General features: G+C 49.2%; 2 protein-coding genes across 2 annotated transcripts in view; both read left to right on the forward strand.

Annotated features, from left to right (window-relative positions):
* Positions 1-13,406, forward strand: part of RHBDD2 (rhomboid domain containing 2) — a 23,827-nt gene extending 10,421 nt beyond the window's left edge. The window contains exons 4-6 of the transcript XR_003399750.1: positions 1,048-1,058; positions 13,189-13,193; positions 13,396-13,406. The gene's annotated coding sequence lies outside the window, so the exon portion shown is untranslated. The remainder of the gene's footprint in view (positions 1-1,047; positions 1,059-13,188; positions 13,194-13,395) is intronic.
* Positions 1,947-15,359, forward strand: part of LOC113487238 (NADPH--cytochrome P450 reductase) — a 29,311-nt gene continuing 15,898 nt past the window's right edge. The window contains exons 1-2 of the mRNA XM_026861709.1: positions 1,947-2,078; positions 12,504-12,690. Coding sequence (XP_026717510.1) covers positions 12,512-12,690 — 179 coding nt within the window. The 5' untranslated portion in view covers positions 1,947-2,078; positions 12,504-12,511. The remainder of the gene's footprint in view (positions 2,079-12,503; positions 12,691-15,359) is intronic.

Raw genomic sequence — 15,359 nt, forward strand, 5'->3', positions numbered from 1 at the left:
GGGGATCGGGGGGGTTGGGGCCCTCTGTGGCTGAGGGGAGGCCGGGCCCGGGGGTCCCCTGTGGCTGAGGGGGGCCGGGCTCGGACACCTGGGCCCTCTGTGATGGAGAGGGGAGGGCCGGGGTCCCCTGAGAGGAGAGGCTGGGGTGAGTGGGCCCCTCTTATATGGGGGGGACGACTGGTGTGACTGGCCGCTGTTACTGGGAGGTCCGGGGTGACTGGGGACACCTGTGGGGGGCTGGTGTGAGTGGCCCCCCCTGTTACCTGGGGGGAGGTTGATGTGACTGCACCCCCAGTTATCTGGGGGGACTGGGATGACTAGAGCGCCCTGTTATTGGGAGGGCTGGTGTGACTAGAGTCCCCAGTATGCGGGGGGTCTGACGTGAGCGGGCCCCCTGCTGCATGGGGTGTGTGGGGGGGTTCCCCTCTCATGCCTGGCTCCCCAGGGGCTGTGGGGCAGCCCCCAGGTGGCAGGGTCCCCCCCGCAGAGCTGAGGGGGGGCAGCCTGGGAGAGGGGTGCTCCAGGGTGCTGTCTGGCTTCCACCATGCCAAAGCGTTGCTTATGCTTGCCCCATGCCAGGCTGTTGCTGGTTAAAAGCATTCAGTGAACTGACTTTTCTGGCACTTCTCTGCAGAAAGTTATTCCCAGCATCTGACACCTTTGCTGTATGCTGGGCTGGTTTACTGCTGTTCCACCTATTTTACTTCATAAACTTCTGGGGTGTTGGAAGGCTGTTTACTTGTGTCTTTTCCTGATGGGATTGCTTTGGAGGGTGAAGTTGCTCCCTTAGGGAGTGTGCTTGTCAAAGGAAATAATGGAAACCCCCCTGTTTGGGAATATTAAAGCTGCAGGGGGTGAAGAAACCTGGATCACAGTGTTGGGAGTTAGTCATCAGCGTGAAATTAATTCTTAGGAAGCGGTCTTACTTGCTAACCGCAGCTGGTGCGGCTTGGGGTGTGCTTTGGTCTGCCAGTGGTTAGAACATGGGTTAGCTTTCAGATCGTGAAAACAAATAGTCATGTTCAGTGGAATGTGCATAGAGAAGAGGGATCACTGAGGTTTTCTGCCTGATGAGTGAGTCTGGAAAACTGAAATGGGTTTGTACTTTTACAGCTCTCTTTAAAAAGCAGAAAGATATATACAGTTGAGAAGGATCAGGTCTCTCTTTCTGAATTCTGAATGTGAAACAGTGTTAGCATCGGTGGGGGCATCCCTTATTCCATAGTGCTTTATGCTTTGTGTGGACCGTAGTGAGGAACAGTGTGGTTCAATATTTTCTTGTTTGCCAGCAGAGCTGTGCTTAGTGGGGTACACTGATGCACACATCCCTTTTGCTAGATAGAAGGGAATGTACTTTCTTCCAGCGTTTCTGTAGTTCTCTGAGAAATCCTGTTGAGATGTTATTCACATGCCAAGCAAACTTGCTGATTAATCTGCTGCAGATGAGGAAACTGATGTTTTGTCCAGGAAGGGCTGGTGAGCCAGATCCCTTCTGATGTTGTCCCGGTACAGCTCTTGGTTTTTCTTCAGATGCATCTTTTGCTGGTTGATTGCAGTGAAGCAGGTTGTGCACATCACACAGTGTCTGGATTTGGAGAGTCCTCTGTGTTGCACGTGGATGTGATGGTGCATGAGAAACTGTGTTTGCAAAACACTTTCCCATAATGCGGGGAGGATACTGAAGCTACAGGAAGAAAAAACCCTGACACAACCAAGGGCTTTATTTTAATATTCTAGTGTGAAAGTGGGCAGGAAGGAGTAGGTAGTGCCACACAGCTAGCTTAACTGTTAATTAGTCCTGCTCTAATTGTGACAGAGTAAAACGTCTTCCTTTGTCATCACTTTGCAGTTGCCTCCTGTTCAGTCAGTAATCTCTGGTGATTTCTGGGTAGCCAGGGTTGAGCAAGGAAGTGCCCTCTGCAACTTTTATTTTGTTTCTTCCAAAGCAGCTGGAGGAGTTTGACGGGGGCCATACAACCAAAACTCCTTGTCTTGTCTTGAGGGAGGCTTTCTCTGCTGCTCGCCACCCTTCGTGCTGGAGCCCCATCAGCACTTGCTTGCAAAACTGTAGGTGCAAGGTAACCTCTTTCTTTTGAGTGCTGCAGGTTGTGGAGCATCTGTGGGCACAGATGGGTTTGGGGAGGGTGGCTGGCAGCAATGGTGTCTTTACCCAATTTACCCTCAGCAAAAGTGGTATGTGGAACTGTGTCTGGACTGAAATACCATTTGATCTTTACTCTCTCCTTTGGCTCTTGTGACGCAGCCAAGATAAATGTGCTTGCTCACTCCTGAAGAACTAGGGAAAAGGCTTCCCTGCTCAGGTCTGCGCTCCAACCATCTCCTCCCCATCCCTTTCCTCTAGTATAAAACAAATCCACCTGGCAGTTTCCTCTGCTGACACTGAACTTTGTTCTGTTTCCTGACGTGGGCTTTCCTACCTTTAAAAACACAATTCGTAGAACTTGCATAAGTTGCTTTCCCAATGTGATCATTTGATCCAACTGGTGAGATTACTTTATACGTGCTATTGTTGAGAGTGAGTCACGAGCCCTGCAGTGACAGGTGCAAGGCTGCCAAGATTGTTTTTTTCATAGTTTGAAATTTCATACATCAGAACAAATAATTACAGACTGCTCATAATCTCTTGCTGCTTCTCCCCAAGTAAACATTCAAGTCAGTTGTGTGCTGTTGATGGCTCACAGAATCCAGGAGGGGAAGAGGCTTCTCTAGGGCCACAAGTCCAAATTGTGGCTGAGTTTGAGTTACAGCAGCAGATTATTGTAATATTATTGCTTAGTTATCAGCCACTTCTGGGCCTCCAGTTCTTCCTTTGCAAGGAATAACTTAGAGTTACGCTTAATTTTCCTTTCTGTCCATGCTGTGTGGAGTAGGAGTTGGGGAGGTTCAGAGTTAAAGATGGGGTTGGATTTTTCTTCTTGAAAAATCTGGCTCTGGCAGTGCATGTGCAAGTCTGCCAGTAAGGTTCAGTAACCACTTTAGGGAGCTGGTAGGTCTGTCTTTGAGGCGTTAGCAAGTACTCTGGATCTTGCTGCATGGTTGCTTATGAAATGCATCTGTTTACTTGCTTTCATGGGTCATCCTTAGCATCTCTCCATTCTAGCTAACTCCAAGCTTTGTAGGAGCAAGCTGATAAAATGCCTGCAAGGATTGTGCAAGCCCTGGTTGTGTAACAGGGCTGTATGCATAACCACTGGAGGTAAGAGGAGCAGCTTGTGTTACAAAGGGAAAGAAAAATCCTGTGTCAAGTGTCTTCTGTTTATGTTGACCATATTGGGGTGGGAGTGTGGAGTTGGAGAGCTGCAGTTTTTGCAACTCAGGATCAGCCTTTCAGCCTTTTAACCCACTTATTCCCTGCACAGCTTGTCTGTTGCCCTGTGGCCTTGTGTCCCTTTTTGGCATGGGGACATCTGCTTGGGTACTGGATTGATGTTCTGGGATCTGCTGGTGCATGCATTTGTGTGTGATTGCAGCAGGCTCGGCTGGGTGGCTGTCTGTATTTCACAAATGTTTAAAAAAGTTAAATACAATTTAGATTGCCTTACCCGTAGCAGGCAGGGAGATTCATAGGGGGATTGCACACACTTCTAATGAGGCAGCCAGATGTGAAGCCTGGGTCTGGGATCAGGAGGACAGCTCTCTTGCTGAGTTACCACGTAATGTAAGGATTGTGCAGTAACACCTCCTTCCCATACAGCAACGTGGGTATGTAATGTCTGAAAAGCTCTCACATCCTCAGAGGAAAGCTACCTTATAAATACAAAAAGTCCTTGTTCTATACAAACAGTGCTTGGTTTTCTTTAGGTAAATAAATCTCCAAAACACACTATTCCAATTGGAGGTCTTCACAGTTCTTAAACCTGTGCAAGATCTATTTAACCGTGTCCCTCTGCTGCTCTTCCAGCTGTTAGTTTCAAAGGAAACCTCCCAAATGAGAACAGATTTGGAGAGTTTTGCTGTCCAAACTCTCACTGGTAGAAGAGGTCAAAGTCTGGTTACCAAGCTGATCTGTAGCACTCCCCTCCATGTAGTGACTGCAGGCAAAACCACAGCTTGTCCCTCAACAAAGGCAGGCAGGGGGCAAGTAAACAGCCTGTTTGGAGGAACTGAACTTCCAGCTGAGGCTGTGGCAGCATTGGGTACAACACTTGCAGAAGAAGCTGATGGAAAAAATGCCATTTTCCCCTCTTGATGTTAAAAAAAACATCTTCAGCAGGACCCGAACCATGCAAAATATGTGCCTGAAGGGGTTGCTTCTGAGGTTTTGCAGGGCAGCTCTCTGAGCAGTTGGTTTGACTGAGTCGTGCCCACAGTAGTTGAACAGGGTGATGTAAAACTCCTGAAGCCTTATCCCAACTCCTGAATATTGGTGGTGTTGAGACCCCTGTTCCTCTTCAAACAATGCCTGAAGCATGATGCTCTGAATTTTTCCCTCCTTGTTAGGGGACACTGGGGAATGGGATTAGTTAGCAGGGGGTTCAGTTTACCTGCCATTCTCAGGTTTTGTTTATCCTGTAATCCTGAACACTTGTTTTTTCTGTGCTGGCTCATGTTAATCTGCGTGAAGGAAGGTGTTCAGGTGCCTAAGCTGATGAGATGCCCCATGTCCTTGTTTAAAGGTTGAGAAATGAGCTTTTATCTGGTGACAAGCAGTGCGCAAATTCCGTAACTCTGGGTTGCTTTCTTTTAAGGCAGCTTGGCAAGTTTGAATTGATTTTTGTGTCGGATAATGCCTCAAGTCCTTTGGTCTAGTGCACTGGACTCACTGCATAGCCCCGCCTTGGCATACCGGTAGGGTAGAGTTGCTTTCTGCCTCAGTAAAACCGTTCCTCTTTTGTTCTCTTCCTGCTTTTACAGCTGAGTTGCTGTCCTTGAATAAGACCTATTGGCCAGAAAAAATCCAAGCATGACAGTGAAAGTTCAAATATGCAGTATTTCAAGCTCCAGATTGACTGATGCACACTCTGCTTCATGCCTAAAATAGAAGTTCTGCTGACGTCTGAGCCGGTGTGTCAAGGTCTGGCTAGAAGAGACCTTGCACAGTGAGAGTAATTTGTTCTGTTTCACCAAAAAAGCAGCTTTTCTTACCCCTGTTCGAGGTGCTGCTGCTGCCAAGTCTTCTGTTTAGAGTAGAGTTTCTGAGTTGCTGGAAGTGCTGAGAGGCCCGTGGAGAGTCACTTGCCCGCTAGTGTGTGAAAAAGAGACTCTGCCTGCTTTCTACACTTCTTTACTGAGCTGGTGATGGTTAATGGGAAGTTGTGGGATGTGTTGGGGTTTTTTTTAGATATGTGGGAAGAAAGTGATATGGAAGTGCTAGGCATAGTGAGCCTTCACATGTAGTAAAAGCCAAACTTTGTTCTTGCAGGCAGTGGTGAAAGTCAGCCCTGGATCACCACCCCAGGGGAAGCGCGCCTTTGCCTGGCTGTGTGCAGTGGCCACTTCGTTTCATAGTGAGCACCAACACGGGTGCTCGGGCTGGGGCTGCTGGGGCAAGGAGGCTGTGAGGTGTCCCACCACACCTGCCTTCCCCAGCGCTGCCCCTGGGTCCCCAGGAACTCACCTGTGGGATGAGCCCAGCCAAAGTGGGGTGCCTGCACAGACCAGACCAGGCACAGCCGCTCATCTGCCCAGACCAAAGGCCTCTTATTGAGGGGAAATGTGATCTCTCCGTGGCAGAGCTACAGAGAAAAGGCTAATCCAAGGGCTGTTGAAGGCAATGTTAAATAACCTGGATCTGAGCACCAACTTCAATGGTCTGCTTTTGTTTTGGAAAGGACCACTTTCCTTGCCAGGTCTCCTTTTACTAAAAGGAAGGGGAAAAGAGCTAATTTGAGTCTTGCTGAGGCCAGTAACTGGCACAGGCAGATGTAAACAGAATTTCTTATTCTAATCAGTTGCATTCATACCCGAAGAGGAATGAGGGAAGATCTGGTTTTAGCCCCAAGGGTCTCCTGGCCTAATACTCTAGCATGCAAGAAAGTCTTCACTGCAGTGGGATTCAGAAGAGACTGGGCACAGGTATCTGGGCAGAAATACCATCTCCACTGCAGCCGTGCTCTCTTCCTACTGCTGCTGACCATCCTCCTTCCTCATGGGCTTGTGTTTGTGGGGCTCCTCTTCCTGACACACGTTAGTAACCCGCCTGTCTCGTATCTTTAGTGGGTGAAAGAAGAAAACCCTTTTGCTGGTCACGAGGCTGCGTTCCTGTTTGTAAGCAAGTCTGTGCCTTTTCCAGTACCACCATCGTGCAGAGCAACAGGAGCTTGCTGCAGCTTCCTTTTGGTGCTGATGTCTGTGTGAGCTCTTGACAAGCTTTGCAGATGCTATGGGAATAGGGACCTGTGAGAGGGCTGCCAAGTGGTTTCCTTTTTTCATCCCAGGTGTTTTAGTTGATTTTTAAGATAGTTTCTATTTATTTGACTGTTGTTTCTAAAGCTCAGGCTGCAGGTCAGTGCTGTACAAAGAGAAGGAGCGTCCATTTGCTTTGGCTGCTCATTTCCACGCTGTGTGTCTCCTCTGGCCCAAAGCTGTGCCATGATGCCAGTGGAACTAACTGATCCCTGGTTTAAAACTGGGGGTTTTTTTAAGGCTGCTTTTTGAGGCTAATCCTGTGCCTGATCTGTGTTGTGCCGTGGTCCTGTGCAAGGATGGTCAGCACAAGATAAAGGGTGATCCGTGGGGCAGGCCATGCATGTGGTGGGGAGGTTTGGTCACAGGCACCTAGGGAATTCGGGTTGGTCCCTCTTGATCAGAAGGTAGATCAGTGGTAGATCTCATGGTAGTGCTGACGTGCCTGGCCATGCGGAGCTTCCAGCACTAGAAATCGTGACAGCTGTGCTTCCGCTTTGTTCACTAATGCAGTGCATGTGCTGAGTCAGTGACACGAGGGTCATCATGTGGCTGCAGAGAGCACTTGGCTCTGCCAGCAGTGCCCCTTTGTCCCCTTCCCTGTCGTAGCTGTGTGGGTCTTCTGCTGGGAGCCTGAGCTGGAGAAAGCCAATCTGAAAGAACCAGTGGCTTTTTGAGTGTGTGTTGTTCTTAGATGTGGTGGTGACTTGCATGGATTCCCATTTACAAGAAACCAGAAAGCAGTCCTTTGGTAAGTGTCCTTGTTGGATGTGAACAGGGTGGCTAGTGTGGAGGAGCTGGGTGCTCCAGGGCTTGTGTTGGTGGTGTGATGGTATTGCTGTGGTGAGCTTGTTCCCACAGGCGTGGTTTGACTTCAAACCTGGTCTCTGCAGCCATTTAGCTGAGACAGCCTGGATCTTGCTGCAGGCTGGGGAAGGCTCAGCTGCCTGCCCTTTGAATAGTGCCTGGCCCTGGTGCGAGGGTCAGGCAGACAGTGACTAATGGCACTGCATGCATTTTTGTCACTGGACTCATTTGACTTGGTCTTCACAGAGTTTTTTGTGCACGTATTGCAAAATAAAGCTGCTGCCTGCAGCTCCTGTGTTTATCTGCAGGTGTCCAAAGGGCGCTGCTGCTTGGTTCTAGTTAGGAAAACTCAATAAGCTCAGGGGCACAGGAGATGGAGGTGCAACCTCTGTGCCGCCCCGTGCCAGGGCAGGCAGAGTCCGTAGGGTGCAGCAGGGCTCGTGCCTGTGGCCACATGGGTGTGCCGGGGTTGTGGGGAGCCCTCTATGCTGTGTTGAGCTGAACTTGGGGGTTCTTGGGGCTACAGGCTGTGATCAGCTGGAGCCTGGGGGTCAGGTTATCAGAGGTGGGAGCAGTGAGCAGCCCGGGGCTGTGCCTGGTCAGCAGTCTTCCTTCTCCTTTTCCCTCTCATGTGAGCAGGGCTCATGCTGTGGGTTGCAGCATGCTTATGATGACACAAGGCTTGGTCACTCATTTTTGGAGCAAGAGTGGCAGGCTGCAGTCCTGATCTGGGACTGGGAAGCCAAATTGTCCTGAGATACTTGAAACTCATCACAAGCATTATATAAACAAATGGCTACTGCAACTCCGAGACCAGCTTCCTGCCCAAATTGCCACTGTAGCTTCAGAGACAAGGTTTTTTGGTCACTAGAAGATACGACAGTGTGACTCACAGAAAGGGAGTCCTCCCAGGCTCCTTTCATCACCATGATGCTGTGCTGCCAGTTTGGGTTGAGGGCTCTAGGTATTGGATGTCTGCAAGAGAGAGGGAAGCATCAATCTTTTTTGTTGCTGACCACTTGTTTTTTAGGGCAGTCCCCATCCCATCTTGTTTGTTGTAATACTATTTATGTTTTCATATTTTTAACACTGTGACATTTAGTCCACATGGAAATTGTGGGGAGTTTGAGGGTGCCTGGCACTTACAGTGCTTCCAGTCCTTTGCTTGAGATGTGTGTGAGAAATAGGAATATGGTTTTTAATATGAGAACGAAGTGTATCAGTTTGGCAGCATGGAGATGTGCAGGGAGGGTCTCTGGTGATTTGAATGAGTGCAAGCTGCCATGTATCAAGCAAATTCCCAGGTTTAGAAGCTGTGTTCAGAGGCTGAAAAGCTGTGCTAAAATATAGCATCGCTTGATTGCAATCTTTCAAAATGTTGTGACTTCCCTGTGTGATGTAGATGCCTCACATCTCTGCTGAGACTGATTGCTTTACACCAGATACTGTGTGCATAAACAAGGATCCAGGAACTGGAGTCATGATTAAAAAGAAATGAAAAAGGGGAAATGGAAGTCTGTCTTATCTTGATTGAAGATATAATAAACAGTGGGGATAAAATAACTGCATTTGAAACTGGTGTCAGGAGAACTTTCACTTCTGCATCATAAATTTATTTTCCCATTTAAAAACCTGATCTTATTCTATCAGGGTCCTTCCAGAGACTGCACAGTTTCCAGGACAGCTAAATTCCAAGTAAGAGTCTTGGGTTTTTTTTGTCACTGGAAGTTAGAAAAAGGATATGTATTTGAAAATGAATTGCTGTGAACTTCTGGAAAATAATTGTTACAGCCAACTAGGTAAGACTGAGATAAATTGAGGAATAAAATTCTTGTGCTACGTGAAATGAGTTAAATAGTTCCTGAGTTATGACAACCCTTTAAAAAAAGGAAGTGAGGTATAATTCCACATCCTTTGCCTTTCTCTTGATACCTCTAAGCAAACCTTTTCCTAAGGGTGGGGAGCAAAAAGAAAAATCTGTAGGTAAGATATAGGACTTAATAACTAATGTCCAGGACCAGATGGAGCCCATCATCAGAATTAAAGCAGTTGTTGTGTCTTTGGGTCCATCACTAGAGAATGACTGTGTTTCCTCCCAGGGTTAGAGGTCAGCATATAACCTTCATGCTGTGGAGACTTGTGAATGAGGAGAGGAGACCAGACCAAGACTCTGGTCCATGCACCAGACCTGTAAGCCTCCACAAATGGAAGCTCTTCCCTCTGGCTGTGGGTGTGGGAAGTGATCGGGTGGTCCAGCTGCAGCTGTAGGGTTCCCCTTTGAAGTGCTGGAGAGCTGTGGTGTGATGAAGGCCAGGAGATAGTATGTCCTCCTCCTCCCCCGTGTCTGTCCATGCTGCATTCCTGGGAGCTTCCTCCCCGGGGATGCCTGGGAGAGCAGACCACCTCCAGAGGCTTGAAAAAGCAAAACCCCTCGTGGCTGCTGCTTGCCCCTTTTGCTCTGGAAGGCCAGAAGCTCTGCTGCTGTGGGCATAGCAATGAATTGCTGCTGGAGATGTAGCCATTGCCTTGCTGATGAGCCCACAAACTCATTCTCTCACCCTGTGCAAGGGCAGCTGGCGAACGCCCATGTCTGAGCTATCTGGAGGTGGGAGGGGAATTGCTGTGGGTCCGGGTGTATGCAGACTGCATTCCACCCCAGGCTGGTTGCTGCTTACCAAAGACATCTAGCTTGAAACTCTCCGCCACGTGCAGTTTGTTACGATGGGTGCTGCTGTGCAAGGAGACTTTCTTGGGGCTTGGCTGCTGCGAGTGCTGGATTTGGCGCTCGGAAGGGAAGGGGTGCAGCTCCTGCCCCAAACCAGCTGAGTGTATTCTCCATCAGCCTTCGCTTTTTTCATGGCTTCCTCTGAGCAAAGGTTTATCGTTGCCTTATGTGCCATGGGAAAGGGCTTGTCAAGAAAAGTGGGTGAAAGAGAAGCTGTTGCTGAGGATAAACTTACTGACGTGGTGTTTGCTGCCCTGTGTGGGTGGCACTGGCCACCCTTGTGTAATTTGGGCAATGGAAGGTGGCACTGAAAAAAAAATGCACTTTGCAGCATTGAAGATGCTTATCCAGGCAGCCTACTGCCTGTGTTTGGGCACTGCTTCCTCCATCTCTTCGGAGAAGAGTTGGGGCTGCACTGTGCAGGAGCAGCAGCTGAGGCTCCTGGGGAAGCACTGACCAGCAGCCCTCAGGGGATTTTGGCCCTAGACATAATGAGCAATTCAAGTGATGAGCAAGAGGGCAAGAACCAAAACTATGTGAGAGGATGGGTTGCCTGCCAGTTTTTGGCTGAGATCTTCCTACAGATGGGGTGGGGTGGCAATGAGGAGGAGAAGAGCTTGCAATTAAAAATTCTGGGGCCTTATCAGGAGTAAAGGCAATAAACCAGCAACACTTTTCCCCCAACCGGTGTATTCCCGTGGTGTCAGTTGCCAGACCACCTCCTCAGTGTTTTACTGGAACTGAATAAGGAGGAGGAAAGGGACCCCAATGGGAGCTGTGCATTGTTGGCAACTGAGGTCCAGTTATGGAGGTTTTAACTGACAGTTTAGTCTACAGTTGTACAGAAATAACACCCAGCTCTTGCTTGGCTCTGAGATGTGGTGATGGAAGGCCTGTCTGCAATGAGGGAGGACAGGGTGACCTGCCTGATGGAGAGGAATGAGCAATTTGCTTGTCTGCAGTTACATCACTCACATTTTTCTTCCAACCCCCTGCTCAGTGTCATCTCTGGGAACCTAATGGGAAGCTTTGCAGTGGTGTTTCAGTACCCTTTATAGTACAGTCACTTGCCAAGTTCTCCACCAAATTAAACTTCTTGTGGGGTTGCGAACTAGTTGGCTGTAAAAGCACCTAGAAGCTCACCCGTGATCACTGCCAGGTGGCTGTGGACTTCTCTCAGCACTCTGCAGGGCTGCCTTTCATAGCCAGTGGCCTGTGGCAGAGTACTTTGTGTTTTCTGGAGCTGGACTTTTCTTTGTAGGGGTAACAACAAGGTGTGGTTCTTTGCTGAAGACCTTACCCAGTCTCCCTCATTAGTGCTCCCTAAGCATCATTTTCCCTCATCTGCCCAGCTCCTGAATACGTTAGCATAACCTTAAACTTCAGTCAGTTTTATTTCTCAGCCCAGGCACAGCTTGGAGTTTGTTGCTTCTCTTTCAGCCTCCCTGGAAAGCTGTCTAGGAGCTTTCCTCTGGCAGGCACTGGTTTGCTGAACAGGTTAACTCTCCTCTCATGGCTCAGCCATGGCACATGTATTTTCTCTCCAATGGCACCCCTGTGGCTCTGAGTCACTTTTCTGCATGCAAGTTCAAATGTCCATGGTCTCCTGGGTTGGCAGGATGCCCAAGTACAAGAGGAGAGTCACTTTGCCCTTACAAATCAAGTTTTGAGTTAATTATCTGTTTGCTTGGACAGAGTGCGTCCTTGTGTATTGGGAAGATAATCTTGTGATCTGGACTAGGGTCCGAGGATTTCAGAGCTTTGGCAGCACAGTGAGAGGGAGGGAGTGATGGGTGGCTCCCTAGGGGAAGGACAGGGGCCATAGGGCTGGCTGGGCCCTCATCCTTGCACTACCACAGACTCTGGGTACGGCCATGGGCAAGTCACACGTCACTTAAACTCTGCCTGAGCAAGTGGAAATGAGTAATTCAGGGAGATGGAAGTTAAAGTGGGGAAGATAGTGGAGGGGACTGGGAAGCCATTGGCCCAAAAGAGGTGAGTGGTAAATCCAATTTGCATGTGGAGGTGGATAGTAAATCAGAAGTATTCATCATTTCTGTTGTAACAACCTAATGTGGGGATGCTTGCAGAGATACCACGCCACAGTCCCGCTCTGCAGTTTATAAGCACAGCAATGGGTCTGGGGCATCGTATCACTTGTGGAAAGGAGGAAGGAAGCCCCAGATCTGTGGCATGACTGGAATGGGGGTTCTTCCCCCACTAACACCCCATGGGCTCTGTGGTGAGTAAGGGCTGGCCCTGAGTCCCTTTTGAGTTTTGCTGGGGCATTAATAGGAGCCAGGTTGAGCTCCCTGGCTGGAATGTGGTGCTGCTCCAATGGTGCTGGCAGAGGGAGAGCTGAAATCACTTCTGATGGATCAGCAGGAAGGGAAAAGCTTGGTGGGGCAGCGAGATACCTTGGGACGAAAACGAATCTTGCAGTATGTTGATGCAAAGCCTTTCTCCAAAGAGTTGTTGGGCTGCCTTGTGCTCCTAGGACTAAATGTATAGTGAAAAAGCATACTTTGAACGGCCCTCAATGCTGTTCTGGTCTTCCATGGCACTGTGTGACTGCTGATGTTCATTTGTTTATCCTTGCTTACAGTGACCATCATGGAGGGTGCTGGCATGGAACCAAACATCTCCCCTTCTGACACCACTGCACAGCAGGACTCTGCCTTCAGCATGACGGACCTGTTTCTTGTCTCACTCATCGTCGGACTTTTTACTTACTGGTGGTTCTTCCGCAAGAAAAAGGAGGAAGTCCCAGACCTACCCAAAATGCAATCAGTGTAAGTAACAACTCTCAGGCAGAGGGGTGAGTGTAGTTTTCTGTCTTGCTTAGGGTGGGTCCTTGGAGGCTGTGCAGGAGGCTCAGCTGGATTATAGGAGGTCCCCAGGTGAGGGGACTTGGTCCCAAAGTGCAAATCTCTACCCTCACGTTTCCTCTGAGCTGCATGTTCACCTCGCCATGCAGAAATTCCCGTGGAAGAGCCAGCCTGCAGTTCTGTCTTAGCCCGCTGTGTGGCCCAAATCAGTAATTTGCCATTCCCAAGCAAGGCAAGAAAAGGCAAGGCAGAAAAGCTTCTGGCTGTACTTCAAAACTCTTAAGGATTGCTTTGACTAGTCTCTGTTTTTTATGATAAAAGTTATATTTAGATAAATCTGGAGAAAGGTGGACTTGCTCTTAAGAGGTTTCCTATCAAAAATCTTACCTACCCTTAGCTACAAAGAAAAGAAATAGTCTTGGGAAGCTGGAAGATTATTTCTGTGCATGAGCTGCTTGGCAGCTCTTGTGAAACTTGCTTGGCTTTGATGCCACGTTATCACAGCAGCAGGAGACTGGTTGTGGAGAGGGAGAGGTCCTTGTTCCACCCAGTCCTCTTCAAAGGGCTTAGGGCCAGGAACGAGCCATGTTGATGGAGATCTGGGTGCATTTAATTGCTTGTCTCAGTCACATACCAAACTTATCATCAGTTTTCTGCTGGAGTTTTTAGCTCATTCTTTCTGTTCCTTCTGGAGCATTGGTAAGAGCACTAAATAGAGGTTTGAAACTCATGGCAGCAGAGATTGTAGGAGCTGTCATCACACAGTATCTTTCCCTTCAGTCTCCTGGGATCTGTTCCCTGTGTGGGAGTGGTTTGCCACAGAGAGAAAGCCTCAGCCTTAGCCCAGCTCTGTGCTTTCCAGTATTAGTGCTTTGCAGAAGGTAACCACGCAACAAAGGTCGATCTTCTGGGTCTGTAATGCCAGCTACAAATTCACTGTAGGCTCCCAAGTCCTGAGTGGCTGGTTGTGAGGCTGTGCCATGAGGAGGGGAAAAGTGATGTCCAGCTGCTTGCAGTAGCTTCAAGATTTAACACCTAGAGTTGCACCAGCAAGGTGTCCTGTATGAAGTGAGTTTCTCCCTGTGGCACTTAGTGGGTGTGCTGCTCTGGCAAGAAGTACTTCAGTCCTTCATTTTGAAGTGTTACAGCCCAGTGTGGAGAGAAGCTATGGCAGGACCTGACTGTAGGCTGCTCAGATGAGGATGTTTGGTGGTAAGCCAGGGCATTTCAGCAAGGGATTGATGCTCCTGTTACCCTCATGTGAAAGCTAAATCAAACACTGCAAGCGGTTGTGCATCTTATCTCAGACTTTCACGTCTACCTTAGTGGGTTATGCTGCCCTCAGTTTTCAGGGTTTGTTGTCCAGTGTTTGTGTTGTAATTCAGGTCATAATTGAAAAGGAGCAGGTTTGGTCTCATCATTCCTGCTTTGGTCAGATCGTGACTCTCTCCTCTGGTGGCAGAGCCCTCTGCTTGAAGGCAAGCTTGGGATGCCAGGGCTGTTGTGAAGTCTCTGGGTAATAGGAGGGGTAGCTCACAGCAAACTCTCAGGCAGGCTGCACACACCCATGTCACAGGAGGATGGAAAGGATGTTTTATGGCTGGGAGGGTTTTAAAAGAAAGAAATGACCCTGGCTGCAGTACCATGTGCAGGCAGGTGCACATGAGGCTGGTAGCAGCCCAGCTATCTGTGCCTGCTCAGCCCTACTTTGGGAATTTGTTTTGTCGGATCGGTTGGATGCTTTCGCTCTCATGCCTGCAAGAGAGGGCTGTGTGTATCAGTGCGTGTGGCTGCCTCTGGAGATTGTAGTGAGAACAGCCACGCTGCGATGAGAGCTAGGCTGGCTGAGAAATGGCACTATCAATCTGAAATTAGATCCCGACATGGCACAGATTGACTCGGAGAGCTCCTGTGCTCACTGTCCTTGTGACTGTTTCCACCCATCATGTGCAGCTCTTCCAGAGGCTGTCGTGACCTGGCAGAGAAGTCACGCTGCAAAGCAGCTTTCCTCCTCCCCTGGGTGCGTGTTGCCACCTTGTCCTGCTGCAGGACCTCAGCATGTGGGCTTCCATCTGAGAGTGGCTGGAGGTTTTGGCTTTGAGCTGACTCACGGGCATTTTGTCAACATTTCCTCTGTGGGGTGTGTGCTGCCTTCTCGGTCTGCATGGGAGACGCTGGCGGGCAGCACTGTGCAACTGCTTCCTACAGGAGCTATGGAAGAGCAGCACCTCCTGTCCCACATAACCACAGGGGAGAGGCAGGATTGTTCAGGACCTTGTCTGACATAATTACATTTTGGAAAAGTGGTAGCCAGGCAGGTGAAGATTGAGAGGAGGCTTTGAAGTAGTGTTTTAATGTACATTAAGCCTGGCCCTACCACTGCCTGCTGCAGCCCCGCTGCGGTCATTGTAGCAAGCTGGTCTGAGGGCAGCGTGGATCTGTAAGTCAAGGCTGTGGCTGAGGGCACATCCATCTTCCACGACAGAGGCAGCGACTTCCTGCAGCTTTTGCAGTGTTATTTTATAGGACACTTGGAACTGGGAGGGAAATGAGTGGGGAAAACAAGCTTGTTTAGCCCTGGGTTTCCTTCCCTCCTGTCTTCCTTGAGTCTGGGGTGGAGTTTCCTTTCTGAT

This window comes from Athene cunicularia (genome assembly GCF_003259725.1).
Source record: "Athene cunicularia isolate RWA chromosome 19 unlocalized genomic scaffold, athCun1 chr19_part1, whole genome shotgun sequence".
NCBI classification, from domain to species: domain Eukaryota; kingdom Metazoa; phylum Chordata; class Aves; order Strigiformes; family Strigidae; genus Athene; species Athene cunicularia.